This window comes from Plecotus auritus (assembly GCF_963455305.1).
Source record: "Plecotus auritus genome assembly, chromosome: 6".
Taxonomy (NCBI): domain Eukaryota; kingdom Metazoa; phylum Chordata; class Mammalia; order Chiroptera; family Vespertilionidae; genus Plecotus; species Plecotus auritus.
Window position 1 is genome coordinate 109,510,406 of NC_137773.1, and position 20,550 is coordinate 109,530,955.

Genomic DNA, 20,550 nt, shown 5'->3' on the forward strand with positions numbered 1-20,550 from the left:
GGTAGGGAATATAAAAGGAATCACTTTAACCAAGCTGCTAAAATTATTAACATTATGAAGATGGAGACATGAGGAAGGACTCTATTCTTGTTCTACTTAAGTAGCCTGGGAACTTAAACTTTTTGAACTTTCCAGTCCTGAGTTGATGCCTGGATATACATCTGGACAGACACCAGACCTCCAGATAACCTCTGACTACCCCCCTCCAGGTAACCCTCTGATTACCCCCCAAAGGACCCACACACATATCCAGGTCACCTGACATTCTCCTGACATCTATTATCCGTTGATGTGACGAGACCCCCTGGTGCCCATTCTCTAGACCACCTGGCACCCATCATCCAGACGGCCCGACATCTGACTGACAACCGTTCTGGACCACACCTAGGGCTAAGAGTGCAGGGCTGACTATTCTCCAGAGTGCGCTTTTTACTATAAGAACTCCTAACCCTTTTTTTATTCTTCAGAACACTTCTGGGTTTTTGCCTAGCTGTATTTCCAGTGTGCAAACTCTAAGACCCTTGAATAAATCTATCATTTATTTCTAACCAAAGCCTCCAAAATTTTTTTGCGTTTGTCTGACAGTATTATTTGTCATTTCAAAATGTAACCAACATAAGAATTATTATTGAGATATTTTACATTCTTTTTTTGGCACTGTCACATCCAATTATAGCCACATTCTGAGCCTCAGGGGACTGGTGGCTACCACCTGGACAGCACAGGACCAGGGTTCCCTTGCCCTGGCATCTTCCCATGGCTCCTTCTTTCTTTGGGAAGAATTCCATGATCACCAAGCCCCACTCCCTCGCCCTTCCTCACCCCCTCCCACCCCCGCACACAGCATGTGTGCCTCACCTCTACCCCACCACCAAGTGCAGGCTCTGGGAGGGGAGGCCCCTGTGCTCTCTGCTCTGAGAACCAGAAAGTCCGTCAGAAACATCTGCCGAGTGGACACACATGCCACTCTCCACTACTCTCAATGCTTCCACACGGCTTCTGTCATTTTCCCTCTTAGCTCTAGGGCCTTCCTTACTGCTGATCTCCCACACTCCAGCCCCTTCCTCAGGCCACAGGAATTTGACTTTTGCCTGGGGACGCCAGCCTGCAGACTCACCCTAGAAACGGTGACTTCTGAACAATCCACAACTACTCTATTCACAAGAATTTTCCAACATGCAGCTGTGACATCAAACTACCCAGGCACACCACATGGAAGGACCTGGGAGTACTTAAGTGTGAAGCTTCAGGTCCAGTACCTGACTTGGAATTTTCCAATCGATGTGCTGCAAATGGGCACATGACACTGTGAAGTGTTATTTATCATTTCAAAATGTAACCAACATAAGAATTATTAATGAGATATTTTACATTCTTTTTTTTGGCATTGTCACATCCAATTATAGCCACGTAGTCAGAGTAGGGGAGTGGGGCTTGGTGATCATGTAATTCTTTTACCAAAGAAAGGAAGATGCCAGGGCAAGGGAATCCTGGTCCTGTGCTGTCCAGATGTAGCCACCTGAGGCTACAGAATGTGGCTGTAAGTAGAGAACCATTTAAAACTTATAATAGCTAAAGTTCCATTTCATTACTGTCAAATACTCTCCAAACTTCCCGATTCAGGAAAACAGAAATTACAAATATATAATTTCTAATAAATGCAGTGAAAATTCCAAACAAGCCCTATGCAGATGGCCCAGCCCCCAGCTGTCCCAGAGCCCTGCGTGTGTCCCAACGCGTGTCCTAGGGGAGCATGGCCACCCTTGCCGCAGCCATTGTTCTGCACAAGGTACAGCCAGGGAAGAAGCAGCCAACCACCCAGCAATGTCCCTGTGAGCAGACTCACACGGTGAAGCAGCTAAAACAAAACAAACCTATTTGTTTCTAGTTTCCTTTTTCAAAAATCAAAGAATATGGCAAGAATAGGCATTTCAGAACACAAATCACTAAAAGATAAAATAATGCTCAACTTCACAAAACAAGTATTTTTTAAGTGTTAAGTGATGAGGCAGCAGTTTTAGCCTCTCCTGTGGCAGTGAGGAGAGGAACGGCAGCAACATCCACATAGCGGGTGACCTTTCTGGACACAGGGTGGTGGAAAAAACAGTAGGTGCTTTCTTAGGAGGCTGATTTTTTTTAAAATTGAAATGTCTTTGTTTTACCATCCAGCAGCCCCTGCAATCCAACCTTGAACTAAATAAAGCAAGAGCCACATGAATGAATATGACCAGAACAGCGCCGCCAGCCTGCTCCATGAACCTGAGTGAAATGGAAAACAGGACCACCTCCGGCCACTTCCACTAGTCAGAACTTTGTCATCTGGTACTGATTTTTTTGGGGGGGGGTGGGGGTGGGGGGGGAGGGAAACAACACACTTTACTGCCATCTGCTGGAGAATGATGATAAAATGAAGATGACATGGATAGTTGGAAGGATTTAAAGAAGTCCCAGGCCCTGGAGGGCTCCCCACATCCACAACTGCCCCTCTCCCACTAGCTCCACACACCACCAGGGGCAGCTTTCCAAGACAAACTGGACTTCAGTTTCAAGGTAGCAGAGTAAAGACAGTTCTGCCTCTTTAAATCTTAAAAACCATCCAAAACAAGGAAAACCAGGAACATATGTCAAAATACAAATGACACCTAAACTTGGGGCCTGACCCCCAGAGTGTAGGGATGTCTAGTAAAGTGTGGCCTCCCTGGCAGCCACCAGGGGAGTATGAGTGGCCCACATGGGACAATCTGTACCAACGAGCAACAAGTACCGGGGAGGGCAGGGTGATGCAGGAAGGGAGACACTGGGAAGGGAAAAGTAGACTTCCCAGAGAGAGGCTTCTGCTCCTTCCTCACTCCCACTGGCTCATTATCTAGATAAACAGAAACAAACTCTCCAGACATGGGCTTCACACTCAAGACCAACAGACCCACTGGTGTGAGGCCCAGGGAGGGCATGGGTGAGAGGCCCAGCTTGAGAAAAGCACTGATAAGGTCACAATAACATAAAACACAATATGGACACTGATCCAAACCCAATTACATTGTAAATACTGGGAGGTGGCAGAACAGGATAGGTGAGGGTTGTGGATGGTGAAAGAGCTAAGTCAGTACCTTAAGCCCCAAATCAAAAAAGGTCATCGAACAGAGATCTAAGCATATTATTTCAAGAAATGGAAATGAACACTAAAAGAACTGAAAGAGTTCTGGGGAGAAAGAAATAAGAGGGAGGAGTTGGGGACTCTGCTTTTTAAATAAATATTTGTAGAACTATTTGATCCCTGATTAAAATAAAAAACAAATCAACCAGCTCATTCAGCAAGTTGCAGGACAATTATGTACGAGAGGATCTTGTTTTTGAAAAATGTAAGTTAAAAAGGACGTAAGAATAAACAGACATGCTGGAATCAGCTTAAGTAGAGTCTGTGTCCCTGTAAAGCAGTGGTTCTCAACCTTCCTAATGCCGCGACCCTTTAACACAGTTCCTCATGTTGTGGTGACCCCCAACCATAAAATTATTTTTGTTGCTACTTCATAACTGTAATTTTGCTACTGTTATGAATCGTAATGTAAATATCTGTGTTTTCCGATGGTCTTAGGCTCTACAGCAGCAGTTCTCAACCTGTGGGTCGCGACCCACAGGTTGAGAACCGCTAGAACCGCTGGCAGGGTCGCCTAAGACCATCGGAAAACACAGATATTTACATTACGATTCATAACAGTAGCAAAATTACAGTTATGAAGTAGCAACAAAAATAATTTTATGGTTGGGGGTCACCACAACATGAGGAACTGTGTTAAAGGGTCATGGAATTAGGAAGGTTGAGAACCACTGCTGTAAAGTGAAGAAGGAAACACCCCAGTTGCTCACCGGCCACCTCCAGGCTGGGGGACTCTCATTTCTTTTAATTTTTTGAATTATATAAAGTAAAAAGTGGTGTGATTATGGGTGTTTTATTTTAAATAATTAACATTTTATGCATAGTATAAAACTGCAAGTGTGTATCTGTGTGCATGACACTGTACACAGGCAAAAGGATAGAAAGGGTTCACAAACTAAAGATTCACACACTGTGTTGGCTGAGCTCTTACCAGGTCCGAGGGAGAGTCATGCTTTCCTATGAATCTCCGGGCTCAAGAGGGAAGGGACAAACAAGGTAAACCATTTCCCTTTACACAGTTAATAAGGCTTCACAGAATCTGGCACTTACTAAAGCGTGAATTTAATATAAGATGTACTTAAGAGACATTAAAAGTGCCTTAGTTTATATAAAAGTCTGTGAAAATTTTAGAAAGAGAAATAGAACGGTATGTTGGGAAATCATTTTTAATTTTTAAAAAATTACTATTTTTAAAGCAAATTTGTCAACAGAATTTGTATTATTTTAACTGAACACTTGGTGGCAGCAAAGACTGTAACAGCTCACTGGTCTGGAGCCAAGTGCTCATCAGCCAGCAGGTCAGGCCATGGATGCCTCCCACCTCCTGGCCTCAGGCTGCAGACCTGAGGTTCATGATAGGGGCAAGGGCTGAGCCCTCTGTTGGTTGGTGGGCTCTGTTGCCACAGAGACCTTCATTCAGCAGCTGTGATGGAATCAACCTTTCCTGGCACCTGATGGATCTGCTACACCACTGGAAATCTATTTTTCTCTGTTAGCAATAGGCTACATTGTTCTTATCTCACTATCTTCCTCTCCATACAGATTTAGTTCCAAGAAAATAACTTATTGATGTTGAAACACAGTACCTAAAAATAGTCTGTGAACAAAATTAGTATGGTAATAATTCAGAGAATGCTATAAATGATTCCAGTAAAATTACATTATTTCTGCCTCTAATTTCACTCAACATTTTAGTTGTTTCAAAAAATTCTATCATGATGTTGTTTATACAGTAGTCCAAATAAAAAAAAATAGAAACTCATACAACTAGCTTAGAGTATTACACTGTATCTTCCCAATAGTACAGGAAACTGTCATTCAAATTCCAGTCTTAATCCAGTCCAGAGGCCCATCACAGGCCATTCCAAAAGCTCTCACAAGTAGGGCCAGGATGCTGGAGTGGCAGAATTTTACAAAAGAAGAAACAAATGTTTAGGTTATAATTCATGTAAGATTTCTCAAACAAATAATTTTATTATTTTCTACTTGGTCTCTAATTTCTAACACCCCAAATCTAATCCCTTGATTCATTAAAAATGGGATTTCAAATATGGCAAAAATATCGACAACAGGTGATAAACAGTACCAGGGAGTTCTTTGCCCTATTCTTCTGCGGAATCCAGCTGAGCACCTGGCCAACCAGGCGTTCCCCAGATGTCTTCTGATAGTAACAATGTTTGGAAACTCAACACAACCTTATAGTTTATTTAGATTTTCAACACTGACAAATTAAAAAAAAAAGTTCTTTTGTAGCTGGAGGATTCTGGCAACAAAATTATTATGATTTTTAAAATAAAATTAATATGGCATCACTACTTACTCGATGAATGATACCGGCTGAATGAAGGTGTTTAATACCACAGAGCATCTGGTAAAGAAGATAGGACATTCTCTCATGGTCCAACTCCATATGAATAACCTGACATAAGTTAGCATCCATTAATTCCATAACTAAATACCTGAGGGGGAAAAAGACCAGCCATGTACACGTGAAAAGCATCCAAAATTTCTTTGTGGCTATTAAACCAGAATTTTTATGAAACAGTAATAACTTACTACCTACTCAATGTTCTGGCTGAAGTAAAACAATAATTTATTTTTCTCTAAACATTTTATAAGGTATCTTGAAGCAAACATATAATGGAACTTTATAAAAGTTTTTTCAAAAAAAAACAACTAATGATGTTTTTTCAAGTTAAAAATAAAACAATTTCTATATCATAGTAAATAGAATCTCAAACATCCAACTTCTCCTACATCTTAAATTTTTTGCTATGGAATCATTCTTACCAGTCTAGAAGCCATGCTGTTATTTCTCTCATCTTAAGAAAACTTGATCCCCAGGGATGTAAAAGGAATATGGTCAATAATATTGTAATAACTACATAGGATGCCAGGTGGGCACTAGACTTATCAGGGTCATTACTCATAAGGTATATAAATGTCTAATTCTATGTTATACACCTGAAACTAATATAACATTGTATGTCATCTGTAATTGGGAATAATTTTTTAATAAAAATAACTTCATCTCACTTCCCCCAGCATCTACTGGCCCTATCTTTATCCCCTTTGTAATCAAAACTCCCCAAAGAGGTGTCTATACTCACCATTTCCAATTCTTCTCCCGTTTTTTCTTAATCCCACTTTGCTCAGGCTTTTGCCATCATCTCTCTGCGGACACTGTCCTCAAGGCCCCACTGACTTCCCTGTTGCTAAATCCCAGCTGATAGTGCCTTTCTCCTCACCCCAACTTCTTACTTTTGGAGTGCTACTGCTCAGTTCTTGGCCTTCCTGTCTCTGTCATAGTCTTGATGATCTTCTCTGGCCTCTAGTCTCAAGGTTTTAAATACCATCTATAGACCATCAACTACAAATTCTTACCTTCAACTCAGACCTCTATCCAGGTTCATTTACCTAACTTCCCACTTCACAGTTCCACTTGGGTGTCCAACAGACAACTAGAAGTCATGTCCAAAAATCAGCTCCTGATCCCACCCTACCTCTGATACGCTCTCCCTGCAGCCTTTCTCGTCTCAGGTGAGAGCACTTTCACCCTTCAGGTGATCAGGCAGAATTTCAGGCGTCACCCTCCACTCCCTTGCTCTTGCACCACACACCTTCTCTAAGAGCAAACACCGTGGTTCTACCTTCAAGACAGTTTCAGCCCCAATCTCACCCCTTCCCCTCATCATTCCCCTCTGGTCTAAGTGAAGCACCATGACCTCTCACCTGAACTGGTACAATCACCTCCCAACTGGTCTTCTGGGTCCCCACATCTTATGGTGGATTCTCAACCCAGAAACCAATTATTCTTTTAAAATGAAAGTCAGGTGACCTCACTCCTCTGTTCAAAGTCTTACTGAATTGCCTTAGAATAAAAGGAAATCCTTACAATAGACTTCCTCTCTCCTCTGCTGTTTGAGCTCCAGCCACACTGGCCTCTTGCTGTTCTTGAGCACACCATGCATACTCCCACTTCCACTCCTTTGTGCTGCCTGTTCCTTCCACTTCAATTTAGTCTTCCTGTAGATATCTGCAGACTAACCTTCTTACCTCCTTCAAGCCTTTCTTCAAACTTCACCAATCCAGGGAGGTCTTTCCCCAACCCCAAACATCCCACTTAAAACTGCAACCTGACTCCTTAACATCCAGCACTCCAGATCCCCACACCCAGCTCCAATTCTTCCACAGCACTTGCCTCATCCTAATGAATGACATCATTTCCTGATTTCTTATGTTGATTATCTCTTTTCTCAGGCTTTCCTGCAAGCTCTAGGAAGGAGGATGCTCACCAGCAAGTCTTAAGTAATAAAAGGGATTTTTGTTTGTTTTGGTCACTAAGTCCAAGAGAGGGCTAGCCATCAAATATTTGTTGAATGAGTGAATACAACAATAAATTTAGGATAATGTTGGGTATTATATCTCAATATAATAAATTAATATTTCATTTCATTGTTAGTAAGATAATTCTATTTCAGATTTTGGAAACACACAATATCCAATAACTTAACCATTTCAAATAATAATTGTAAACACCTGAACTTTATAATCCTTGCTTTCAAGGGACTATAGAAAATGTTTTCTATTTCAGTAAAGCAAATTACTGGCATTAATGGCCACTGTCTGCTCTGAATAATTATTTCCAGTAATTTCTTATCTGTTATAGAGATGATAATCATCTAGGTATAAAAATAGTTGAGTATTATTATCCATTTTCTTAATATTTCTCTTCCATAGAGAAAAGTGGCTAAGATATCATTAAAAATGTCTTGTCATCCTAAGTAAAAAAATAGCAGTTACTTTCCTAAGTAAAAAAAAAAAAAAGCAGTTATTTTCTAAATATTCAGTCTTTTATGCATAGTACATTACTGAATAAAAATGATACTTACACATCTTGAAATTCTTCTAGAGTTTTTTGTGGTGTAAACACATTTAACAAACTAATTATCTGAAAAGAGAAAATTATTTAAACCTCAGAATTTCAGATGACTAAAAATTAAGTTTAACATTAACATATCAAAAATGGGGGGGAAATCACAGCAGAGCTCAGTATTTATTATTGTTATTGCTTTTACTAAAAACATATTACATGGTATTTGATACAAGTTAAAAGATTAGGATTCTTACCTTTAAAATAGAATGTACTTTTCATAAAGTCACTTTTGTGTGTTCCTCGTAATTTATTATTAAAGAATTCTAACATTAAATGTCTTTCTAGCTCTGAACATAAAAAAGTAGAAATGGGGGGAAAAAAACACCCACACTAAATAAAGCAATATGTTAACTCTGAAAACTTAAATTCTATGTACAAATTTCTAAAAAAGTTTTAAAAATGAAGGCTATGCTTGCATTTTTAGTATGATAAAGATGAAACGCCTCATAGCATTATGTATTTACTTAAAGAGCGTTCTAGAATGGACCCCACTGTAGGCTTTGGTCCTGCAGTCTAAGGCTGCTTGAGCATCAAACACACATCCTCAATTATTTCAAATGACTGAGGGAAAGGGAAATGATTCAGTATATAGATAGAATTGGGGTGGCTGGCTAGCCAAGGAAAAAATAAAACTGGATCAACACTTCAATCTTATTTACACCAAGATAAACTTGGAATGGAACAAATATTTAAATCTAAAACATGAAACCATAAAACATTAAAATATGGATAAACATTTATATAACGCTGGTGTAGAAAAGCCTTTTCTAATCATGACAGAAAACCTAGGAGGTTTGATTCCATTAAACCAAAACCACAATCAAACCAACAAAAATAAAATCAGTAGGCCAAAAACAACCTAAATAAGGTCAAGTGAAAAAGAAGTGAGGGTTGATAGCTTTAACACACAAAAGATCTTTTGTAAATGCATAAGGAAGAGACCAACAGTTCAAGAGAAAAATAGACAAAGGCATAGAATACAAATTCTCAAGAAATAAAAATAAATGGCTAATAGAGATATGGAAATTCAACCTCACAAATAATAACATTTCATTTGTCATCTGTCAGACCGGTAAAGTAAAACACAGGATCAATAGTATGCAGTGCAGGGGAATTTTGAAATAGAGGCATTCTCAGATGCTCTTAGTGAAAGCGTAAAACTGACAGTCTTCCTTGAGGTCAATTTGTCAGCAAGTACTAAAGTCAGAAGTGTGCATACTCTTTGACCCAACAAACTTGGCCAAAAAATTCAGCTGGACAATGTGTAAAGATGTGTGTAGAAGGATGTTTACTGCAGTACTGTTTATAATAGGGAAAAACTGGAGACGACCTAAGTATTCAATAATAGGTGATTGGTCAAATAAATTACTGTGCATCTGTACTATGCAGCTATCTTAAAAATGGATTCTATCTATGTTCCTAATGTGTATGAGACCTAGCAACATTCCATGAGGGTAAAAAGCAGAATGCATGATAGCACAGCTGATCTTGTTTCAGTGTGTGTGTATGTTCACATATGCATGAGGATGCTCACCAAAATGTTAATGACAGTGATCTGTGGGTGGTGATCAAGGATTTTTGCTTTCTTGTTTACACTGTTTGAATTTAAAAAAAAATAATATCCATACTTTTTTGTAACCTGAGAATAATTTTTAAAAAATAAGTAAAATAAAGCATGCATCAAAAAAATTAAAAACTCAAAGCACAGACTCAGAAGAAAAACTATCTCAGTTGTGCATGCCAGAAAGAGCCAGAATAAATGTTAAAATGAAAGGAGTCATATAGAGTTAAGTGTCATCTTAATCACCACCTCCCAATCCTAACAAAAAGAGGTCACTTGGGGGCATCTCCAAAGGCTCTTCCAGACTTAACATTTGATGGGTTTATAATGTGGTAAGGTTATAAAAGAATGCTCAGAGATTAGTAATGGAATATAAACATTTTCTAAAGATACTTTTTCTCCTTAAAATGTACAGTGCTTTGATTTCTATGGAGATGCCAAGCACAGCTATCATAAATATAACATCATCAAACAACATTTATTTAAAACTGCAAAGTCTGTATTATAAGGTAAAAAGCTACTTATAGAATGATGTTTTATAAATATTTAGCTGTTTCTCAATTTGCTAGGTCAGTACTGATATCACCATATAGAAACAGGGTTAATGGACATTCCTATCCCTGCTGAGTGACCTAAGTTCCTATGGACCATGATGCCTCTTGCCGACTTCAATTTCCCAAATGTTGAGAGGAATTTTATCAATAAACTATAACCATTTAAATAATTATGTTAATCATTAAGTTACCCTAGGTCTGAACTCAGTGTGACCCACGAGATTATCATGTCACTGACAACATTCAAATATACTGAGGAAACAGAGACATAACTCACATTTTTATGATTGACACATTTCAGGAGCACAAGTTCACGATAAGCTCTCTTTGCATGAGTTTGATTTTGAAAAGGCCGGCTTAGTTTCTTGACTGCAACATTTATCCCAAGAACTGTATCAAAAGCAGCGCTAAAATTAGGAAATAGAATAAGTGCTATAATAAGCAACCCATTAGAATGATTTTGGAAAATACAGCAATGCAGAATGTATAGTCAAAGTACAATTCTTTTAACTCAGTAACAAACAAGAAAAATCTTCCTGCTTGTTTCCACTTGAGGTACTTGTGCACCTGCAGAGCCAGGGGAGCTGGATGAGGTGCAGGATGGATGGACTCCTCTGCAGAGGTGGAACACGGCCGCTGCAGGTAGGATGGGGTTTAGCCATCCCGGGCATGTTGACTTCTCATTATATTAGTTGAGATTATTATATTCAGAACCAAGTAATTTAACATAGAGCATATAACACAGGTCAAGAAATGAAATCTTCAGTTTAAATATGCCCGTAAATTGGGGGAAAGTCACTGGTTATCACAGGATAAAATATAAGTATATTTTGGAGCAACAAAGAAGAGGAAATAGTTGAGCTTGTGGAAGAATATAATAAATCTAATTTTTGATTGAGTGTGTTTTTCCCAGATGAAAGAATCTAAAAAGAAAACAAAAGCCAAAATCTCAGCTCAGGGTAAATCCTCAAGATACAAAACCCTAATGTAAACAATCGCTACGTATAAAATTCCACTAGAAACACCGTGTCATACTAGGGTAGTAAGAATAGAATCTTCCAGAGCCTGTTTCCAGCATCCCAAGTTCCTAGTTAAAATTTATGGTTCATTTTCTTCCAGAAAATAGACAGAAAAAACTGAGTAGCCTGGTTGCACATTTTGAATTAATTTCAAACAAGTATGAATAGTACCCATGTTATTATCCTTCGGCTACCCATCAGGGGCTCATAGCTGCTAAAGACCACCTGGAAACCCAGGCACTACTTAAAACACTGTTTCTGTTTCGTTATCCTATTCGGTTTATAACATGGCTTACACTTATTCACTCCTATGAATAATGTTTTCTGCCAAACAACCCTAACTTAACTCAACCTGTTTTTAAATTGAAGGCTGTCGAAGGCAGCATTTGGTTAAGAATGGTTAGAAACTTCATGTCACTTTGGAATTCTTCTTACCTAATTCTGTTCACATTATGTGTACATGTTTATACATATGTAAATTCACATGTTCATATGTAAATGCACCATTCATATAAATTACAAAATGTTAAAGAGAAATCTATTTGTGAAATGAATCATTAATTCATACTACTACATATGTATGTATTTGTACCTACATATATTTCTGTCTAGGAAATGTGAAAAACAAACACATCTTTTTTGGCCTCAACAGTTTTTGTCCAAAATGAGCCAAATAGACCAATTCTGAGCATCTCAGCAGACACATACTTCCCCACTCATGGTTCCCACTCTAGGTTTTACTTCTTGCAGTTACTTTTCAACTCCAAAGAACATACTTTTATTACTATTTCCTCATTTATCAACTTTAGAAATTATCTATTCACTCCCTATTATAAAAACTGAGAACTTAGTCACTTATTGAAACCTCACCTCCTCCCAGTTTTTTGCTCTCATGTTATTTTTAACTTTCCCTTGATTACCCACGAACTTTAAATAACATTTCCAAACTTCTGCTCCATCAACTTCCAAAGGACCCTCTTCACTCCCCCGTATATAAAATGAGATTACCAGATTCATGTCCTTTTTCCTCCAGCTCTCTACTCTCTTCCCTCCAAACTTCTGTCTTACGCGGTCAAGCCTGATAACACATCTCTATGACTTATACAACTAAGTCTTGCGAGTTTCTTACTTAGGATGAGACTAAAAGTTTAAAATCAAGACAGAGTATGTGCATATAAGTATTACTGACTGCAGAGCTGGGATTACATTTCATTTTCTAAAGAGCACATGACTTGTTGCTGTTCATAAAAGAGTGAGATTGTTTTCAGCATCGAGGTCAAATGGATCTCTTTTCTTATATTCCATCAATTGCTCAAACATCATGTCCTTTTAAATTTGTTTTATTCTTAGACCATGAACTTTTCTAGCTTTTCTACTGTACATTTCTAATTCATGTGTTTTTTCCTTATTAAGAGAAGAAAAACATACCTTTTTAAGCCTATTACCAGTACTTCCTACCTTATTACTCACATTATCTATTGTTTGGAATCTATTCCATTCTTTCTGAAGACATTGTTTTGGAGTTTCTTTCAAGGTCTGCTGCACAGCTATCACCCTGGGACTTCTCAATGACCTCCACTGTTTCTTGTGTTACATGTTGTGTTCTCTTTCTTAGAAAACATCCTCAAGAAATTTCCTCAGGAAAAGCCTATGGGAGATAATCTTCCTCTGCCCTTATCCATGATAGCTTGTCTTCTAAATCCAAAATCAATTTTCTCTTGGAACTCCAGAGATTTCCGCCGTTAAATGCTGTTGGAGACAAGACTTATGCCTGTCTGATATCATTCCTTTGCTTCCTTTTTTTGTTCCTTAACTCAATGGTTTATCACAAAGAGCATGTGTTGTCAGCATTCCTAAAGCGCCCCACACCTCCTACTAATCACTGTCCCTCCTGTCCCCCTAACTGCTTTGACTTTTATGATAATCACTGCTTGCTTTTACCAGTTAAACATGCATCTTTCAGCCCCACCCCATGGTTTATTTTTGTCTGGATTTTGAAATCATCTGTGTCTGACTTCTTTCACTCAACATTATATTTGTGAGATTCATCCACTGTTGCTTTGCATAGCTATAATTCATTCTGTGTCATTGCTGCATATTTCTTTACATGACTATATGACATACTGCTGCTGTTTTCAGTTTGCAAGGAATTACAAAAAACACAGTCATAAACATTCTCATACATGGCTCTGGGCCCTTATACATGCATTTCTGATGAGTAGATAGCTAACAGTGGGACTGCATATATTTTATTTTAGTAGACAACACCAAGCTATTTTTCAAAGTGGTTCGTTCTACCAATTTCTAGATATTTCATTATTATTTTTCTGTATATTGATCCTGTGTCCTACAATGGAGCTAATCTAATCCCAAGAGCTCTTTAGAAGCAGAGTTTGTTCTGGCTGGTGAGAAGAGGGGTCAGAAAGATTTGACTCTTGAGAAGGACCAGATGTGACATTGCTATCTTTAAGATGGTCACATGAGAAGGAATGTGGGGGTCTCTAGGAGCAGAGTGGCCCCTGGCTGACAAACAGCAAGGGGATGGGGGCCTCAGGCCTACAGCTGCAACAAACTGGGTTCTGCCAATAACCTGAAAGCAGATTCTTCCTCAAGCGCCTGCAGATTACAGCCCAGGCCAGCTGACATCATGTTCAGCTTGTGTGATGCTGAGCAGAGAACCTGGTCAAGCACATACAGATTTCTGGTCTACAGAACTATGAGATTATAAATGGGTGTTGTTTTAAACCACAAGTTTGTGGTAATCTGTTATGTAGCAACAGAAAACTAATACATCTTATGTATTTTTCTACTTTTCTCTCTCCAGGCTTTACTCTATTTTTTTTCTAACCTATCTTTCAGACCACTAATTCTCTCTTCAGTTATGTCTAATATGCTGTTAAGCCTATCCATTAACTTCATAATTCGATTATTGTATCTTACAGTTGTAGAATTTCTATTAAGTTTTTTTAAGTTTTCAGTTTCCCACCAAAATTTTTTCATCTTGCCCTTTACCATTCTGAACATAACATCATAGCTATTTTAAAGTTTGGATCCAATAATACCAGTACCCCCCCGTGGATCTGGTTCTTTTCTCTGTTGTCTGTTGTCTAATCTCCTTATCTGACTAGTTGTCTTTGATTGTGTGCTTAAGCTTGCTCTTAGTAAACTGTTTGCCATCAAGAAATAATTTGATATGCAGTATGATGCTATCTTCCTCCAGAGAGAATTTACATTTACTTCTGCTGAAGGTCACCTCAAGTTCAAGTTCACAAGTGAGATGATTTGAAGCTGAGTGGCGGTACCCACAAGCGCCTCTTTCTCTCTGGTTCATTCTTATTTCTAGGATGCAGCCCTTTACTGGTCCCAATTCAAAGCAAAGGAAGTTCACCACCCCTTTAGAGGACCCTACACTCAAATCCTGTCTCCACACCACACAGATAGTCCAAAGCACTACTCAATCTCTCAGCTGCCCACTGCCGAATCTTCAAATGCCCTCAAGGGAAAGACAGCCCCAAATCCTGGCTCCCCTTTTTAGACTTCTGTCCTTCCACAAATCCTGGCCTAATACTTCTTCACTCACCTACACACTTTCTAGGGCAAATGCTAAACATTGGGGTTGTAGTATGTTGAGAGCCAACCGACACAACTGTTTCAGAGACGCACTTTTAATTAACACCCCTATTTGCAGCCCCCCGTTTCACCTTCATTGTCTGTATCTGTCATCACTATACCCACAGTCTCTTTGGTGCTCTACTACAGACAGGTTCTCTTCCTTGTTGCAAATGTCCCACCCACTTATTCTCTCTTCCTCTGCTGTTTTATCTGCATCAAGTTTCCAATTACTTTTCATATTTCAGAAACTTGTTAAAGGCTCTCATCCACCGATTACTGTCCTCTTGTTCTCTTTGTTTAGGTGTGTAATCCACTATCTTAAATCAGAAGTTCCAAACCACTCATTTTAGGGGTGAAACTATTAAGGCCCCAAAAGACACATTATTTACCAAGGTCACCAAAAACTACCACTATGAGGATCAGAGCTAGATTTAGAGCTCAAGTCTCTTGAATCACAGCCTTTCTATGCCTTATACCATACATCTTCTTTATAACAGAAATTTTATTATAGACATTGTTTTTATTTATATTAATACAGAGAAAATAAAACAGGGTAATAAAAGGGCAACATTCCTGCTTGTACAGAACTAGAAGAAGCAAAAAGAAAAAAGAGCTCTAGCAACCACTCTATATTAAGGTTTTAAATGCTACTAGATCTAAGATTAAACACATTTTTTAAAAAGGTCAATACACCCAGCCAGTGTGGCTTAGTGGTTGAGCATAGACCCATGAACAAGAGGTTGCCGGTTCGATCCCCAATCAGGGCACATGCCCAGGTTGAGGGCTTGATCCCCGATAGGGGGTGTGCAGGAGGCAACCAATAGATGATGTTTCTCTCTCTTTGATGTTTCTATCTCTCTATCCTTCTCCCTTCCTCTCTCTCTAAAAATCAATAAAAATGTATATAAAAAATGTTCAATACTTCATAGGATTATTTCCTAAAATAAATAATCTTTATTATTTTGGTTGAACAACTTGAGATTTTAGAAGGCAAAGGAAAACTGAATATATATGAAAGAAATGTACACACATTTTCCCCACTAGAGCTGCAAAGTCTTGGAATTACTTAATTTTACTGTATGGCTTGCTGATATTTATGAGTACTTGAAAATGATAAACATTTTAAAACTTATTTCCTAATTAATTTTACTTACATTTTAATGAACAACAGAAACAATAAGTCAAAGACAATTATAAAAACAATTCAAAATTAGGACTGAAATACTTTATTCTAATTCCAGCTTTTCCATTCAATCCTGTACTGGTATCTGTACTTTGGTTTACTTGAACATTGTCCCTAAGACTTTATAAAGCTTTGGTTTAAACAGATGATTAACAAGTTTTGTAAACAAGTTATTATTGCTACTATATTCCGCAAAAAACTACATGCCCCCTGTATTACTTTCCTATTGTTGTAACAGATTACCACAAATTTACTGGTTTAAAACACACATTATCTTACATCTCTGGAGTGTAAGTGTGTGTCAGTGCACGTCATAGCGACCAGTCATTCCTTTCGGTCGATTTGCATATTATGCTTTTATTATATAGGATTCCATGTATGTGTATTGCATAATCCTGTATCCATTCATTCATTGGTGAATATTTGAGCTAGTTCCACCTTTTGACTATTGCAAATAGCGCTGCTATAAACATTTGTGTACAAGTCTTCATTTGAACATCTGTTTTTAATTCTTTTAGGTATTTATCTAGGAGTATTTAATGGATCATATGATAATCCTATGTTTAATCCATTGAAGAACTTCAAAATGTTTTCCATAAGTGGCTGCACCATTTTACATTCTCACCAGTGATGTACAGGGTTCCAATTTCTTCACATCCTTGTCAACATTTATTATTTTTGGTTTTGATTATGATTATCCCTGTGGGTGTGAGGTGGTATATCACTGTGGTTTTGATTTACATTTCCCAAATGACTAATGCTGGGCATCGTTTCATGTGCTTATTGACCATTTGTATATCTTCTTTGGGGAAAGGTCTATTCAAATTCCTTGCCTATTTTTTTTTAAATTGGATTTTTGTTGTTGTTGAGTTGTAAAAGTTCTTTATGTATTCTGGATACTAGACTCTTATCAGATATATTACTTGCAAATATTCTTCCATTTTATAGGTGTTTTTTTTTCACTCTTCTGATAGTATCCTTTGATGCACAATTTGATGAAGGCCAATTTTTTAATTTTATTGCTCATACTTTTGGTGTCATTTCTAAGGATTCAAAGTCATGAAGTTTTCTCCATATGTTTTCTTCTAAGAACTTTATAGTTTTAGCTCTTATATTTAGTCATGACCCATTTTTAATATATATATACACATATATATATACATATATATATATATATGTGTATATATATATATATATATATATATATATATATATATATATATAATTTCAGAGAGGAAGGGAGAGGGAGAGAAAGAAACATCAATAATGACTCGGCCAGCGTAGCTCAGTGATGTTTCTCTCTCTCTCTCTCTCTGTCTCTCTCTTCTTTCTTCTCTAAAATAAATTTTAAAAATCTCTATTTTTTTAAAAAAACACATCAATGATGAGAGAGAATCATTGATCGGCTGCCTTCTGCAAGCCCCACACGAGAATTAGGGGATTGAGCCTGCAACCGGGCATGTGCCCTGACTGGAATCCTCCTGGTTCGTAAGTTGACACTCAACTACTGAGCCATGCCAGCCGGGCATCAATGACTCATTCTGAGTTACTTTAACACAATGTGAGGTAAGAGACCAGCTTCATTCTTTTGCATGTGGATATTCAATCGTCCCAACACCATTTCTTAAAGAGACTGTTCTTTCCCCAATGAATAATCTCAGGACACTTTTTTTAAATTGGGCCATAGATGTATGGGTTTATTTAAAAAATTTTTTTAATAAATTCATTAACTTCCCATCTTATAATTCTATCACTGCTTTTACCAGAGAAGATTTAGTTTATAATGGCATATTAGGAACTTTTGTTTTAAAACTAGAATTTTTAAATAAGAAATACACATCCATAATGAACATATATAATTTCATTACTAAACATTCTTTAAAAAATAAAAATGAGAAGTAGCATATGCAAACTGAAAATCAAAACCAATCTCTGCAAAACTGTATTTTGTAAAGTAGCATGTGATTTTATTATTTAAGTCATGTGTAATGAAATAATTAATTTTAACTGCCTACCCTTTATACAGTCTTCTGTTTTACAATTAATTATGAACTTCTAGTCATCCTCTTAATGTAGGTATCACATTAAATGTCCTTGATATCAGTCTTGCAGAATTACCTGTGTCAAATTACGGTCCAATTCCAAATAAGAGATGGATTTTATAACAAAAGAATGCTTTATTGCCTGGCCGGGGTGGCTCAGTGGTTGAGCTTCGACCCATAAACTAAGAGGTCATCAGTTCCATTCCTGGTCAGGGCACACGCCCAGGCTGTGGGCTTGATGCCCAATAGGAGGCATGCAAGAGGCAGCCAATCGATGTTTCTATCTCTATCCCTCTTCCTTCCTCTCTCTCTAAAAATTAATAAAAACATATTCAAAAGAAAATAAGGTTTTATCATCTAGAACTTTGTATTAACATCAAAGTGTCCTAATAGGAACCATCCACTGACTTTATAACTTCTCTTGACCCACTGGATTTAAGTACCAGTATAGTGTGATATCACCACTATTTTAGATACAAGTTGGGCATTCCTTCCAAACCGCCTCTTCTCCCACATCAGTTTGACCAGGAAGCTCTGAACTGCCTGCCATATCCTCTTAGCTTGCAGGGCCTCCAGCCACCGAGTCCAAAGAAAAGAACTGATTTCCTTGATCATATCTCTACAATACAGAATTAGTTACAAACGCTGGTGAAGATTCTCTAAACCCAAAACCTCTAAGGCAGTGTTTGGCAAACCGTGGCTCGCGAGCCACATGCGGCTCTTTGGCCCCTTGAGTGTGGCTCTTCCACAAAATACCGTGGCCTGGGCGAGTCTATTTTGAAGAAGTGGCGTTAGAAGTTAAAGTTTAAAAAATTTGGCTCTCAAAAGAAATTTCAATCATTGTACTGTTGATATTTGGCTCTGTTGACTAATGAGTTTGCCGACCACTGCTCTAGGAAAACAAACTCCCCTACCACAACATCCAAGAGTTCTCTTTCATCTTGAACCCCGATACCAGCTATAAACGCTGGGTGCTTAGCTTTATCACAGTTTCTTTTAGATGCGAAGACAATTTTGTTTTCACTGACCAAAAAAAGAAAAAAAATGTTTAGCCCAGAAAACTAAGGGATAAAAAGTTTGGGAAGTGCTGATAACGGTAATCTAGAAAACACGTGAAAAACTTTACCTTGAGCTGGCCAGTGATGTCGCGGCAGCTGACTGTCTTACCATGCAAGAGACTAAGGTTCAGGGTCAGACCAACGGTTCTAACGTCCTGGGCTGGACGCACAGTTGAAGTGAGACACCAAAGAAGAGATGGCCAGCCCAACCCCTCACACAGCATCCCTTCCTTGTTAATCCATGAGATGATAATGACACTGACTGGCCTCATCCTGCCAATGAAGGGCAAAGCACTGCAATGACGGCGCCTAGAAATGAATAGGAGTGAATGGGAATAAAAGGGGGAGGGGGAAAGGTGGCCAGGATGAAGAAATGAATAAAACTCCAAATTTCTGTTACAACTCACTGTCATACCTATTACTCTAATATCATAATGACAGGGGCAATTGAAAAGAAAAAAAAAGAAAGAGAGAAAACCTGCTACCTATTTAACTTATGCAGCATTCTAAGAATTTGGGTTTGTATCCTACAATCTGACTACATATAAATAGAGCAAGAGGGGAATTCAATTTAGCTGATAAACCTATAGCAAAGAAAATAGTATTTTCATCATCAGCATTTCTAAAATCTGATGATTTAGTTTTATTTCATTTTTATTACCAAAACAACTCAATTCATACTATTGAGATAGACTGTACTTACCAAACAATTCCTTGGGCTCCCGAGCCAATTGGTTTCAACTGCTGGTAACGCTTTAGAACAGTGAAAGTTGAGTCTGCCACTTGCACACTGTAAAACTGACTATCACATTTACTGTCACTCATGGTGTAGTGTCATGTAATATTCCAAAGGCTGTAGTCGTCAGATTCCTTAAAAGAAACACAATGAATATGCATTCTTACTGAAATTACATACATAGTGTTTCAAGTTGATTGGTATACAAGACAATGTGGCTGTACGTTCATAAACTCAGTTTGACCAAGTTCTAAACTTAAGCAATACGTCAAATATGAAATGGTACGAGACTATTATGAAAGGAAGACAATTTGAGACCTGCATGACCACATTTCACATGACTGGAATCCTATCTAATAAAAGAGTAATATGCAAATTAACCATCACTCCACTATACCCACCAGCCACGCCCACCAGCCAATCAGGAGTGAGTATGCAAATTAACACAACCAAGATGGCTACAGCCACAGAGAGAGCAGGAGGGAGGCTTGGGTTTCCCCGGCAATGGAGGAAGCCAAGCTTTCCACACACCCTGGCCAGCCCAGGCCTCCGCTTAAGGCTACAAAGTTTCAATTATAGAAGATAAATAAATCCCAACAGAAATGGCTGACACCACAGAGCAAGCAGAAGGCTTGGCTCTGCTCCAGGCTACAACGTTTCAATTGTAGAAGATAAATAAATCCCAGATACCAGTG

General features: G+C 38.2%; 1 protein-coding gene across 10 annotated transcripts in view; it reads right to left on the reverse strand.

The window, feature by feature from the left end:
* MAPK9 (mitogen-activated protein kinase 9) overlaps nt 1-20,550 on the reverse strand; it is a 51,977-nt gene that overhangs the window by 18,224 nt on the left and 13,203 nt on the right. For 7 of the 10 annotated variants that reach the window (XM_080671656.1, XM_080671660.1, XM_080671653.1 and 4 more), the window contains exons 2-5: nt 19,823-19,989; nt 10,483-10,612; nt 8,047-8,105; nt 5,475-5,613 (exon numbers count right to left, since the gene is read on the reverse strand). In XM_080671656.1, coding sequence (XP_080527782.1) covers nt 5,475-5,613; nt 8,047-8,105; nt 10,483-10,612; nt 19,823-19,944 — 450 coding nt within the window. In that variant the 5' untranslated portion in view covers nt 19,945-19,989. Of the gene's footprint in view, nt 1-5,474; nt 5,614-8,046; nt 8,106-10,482; nt 10,613-19,187; nt 19,429-19,822; nt 19,990-20,550 lie in introns of those variants that run through there. The other 3 variants (XM_080671657.1, XM_080671654.1, XM_080671658.1) reach the window with 3 other exon arrangements.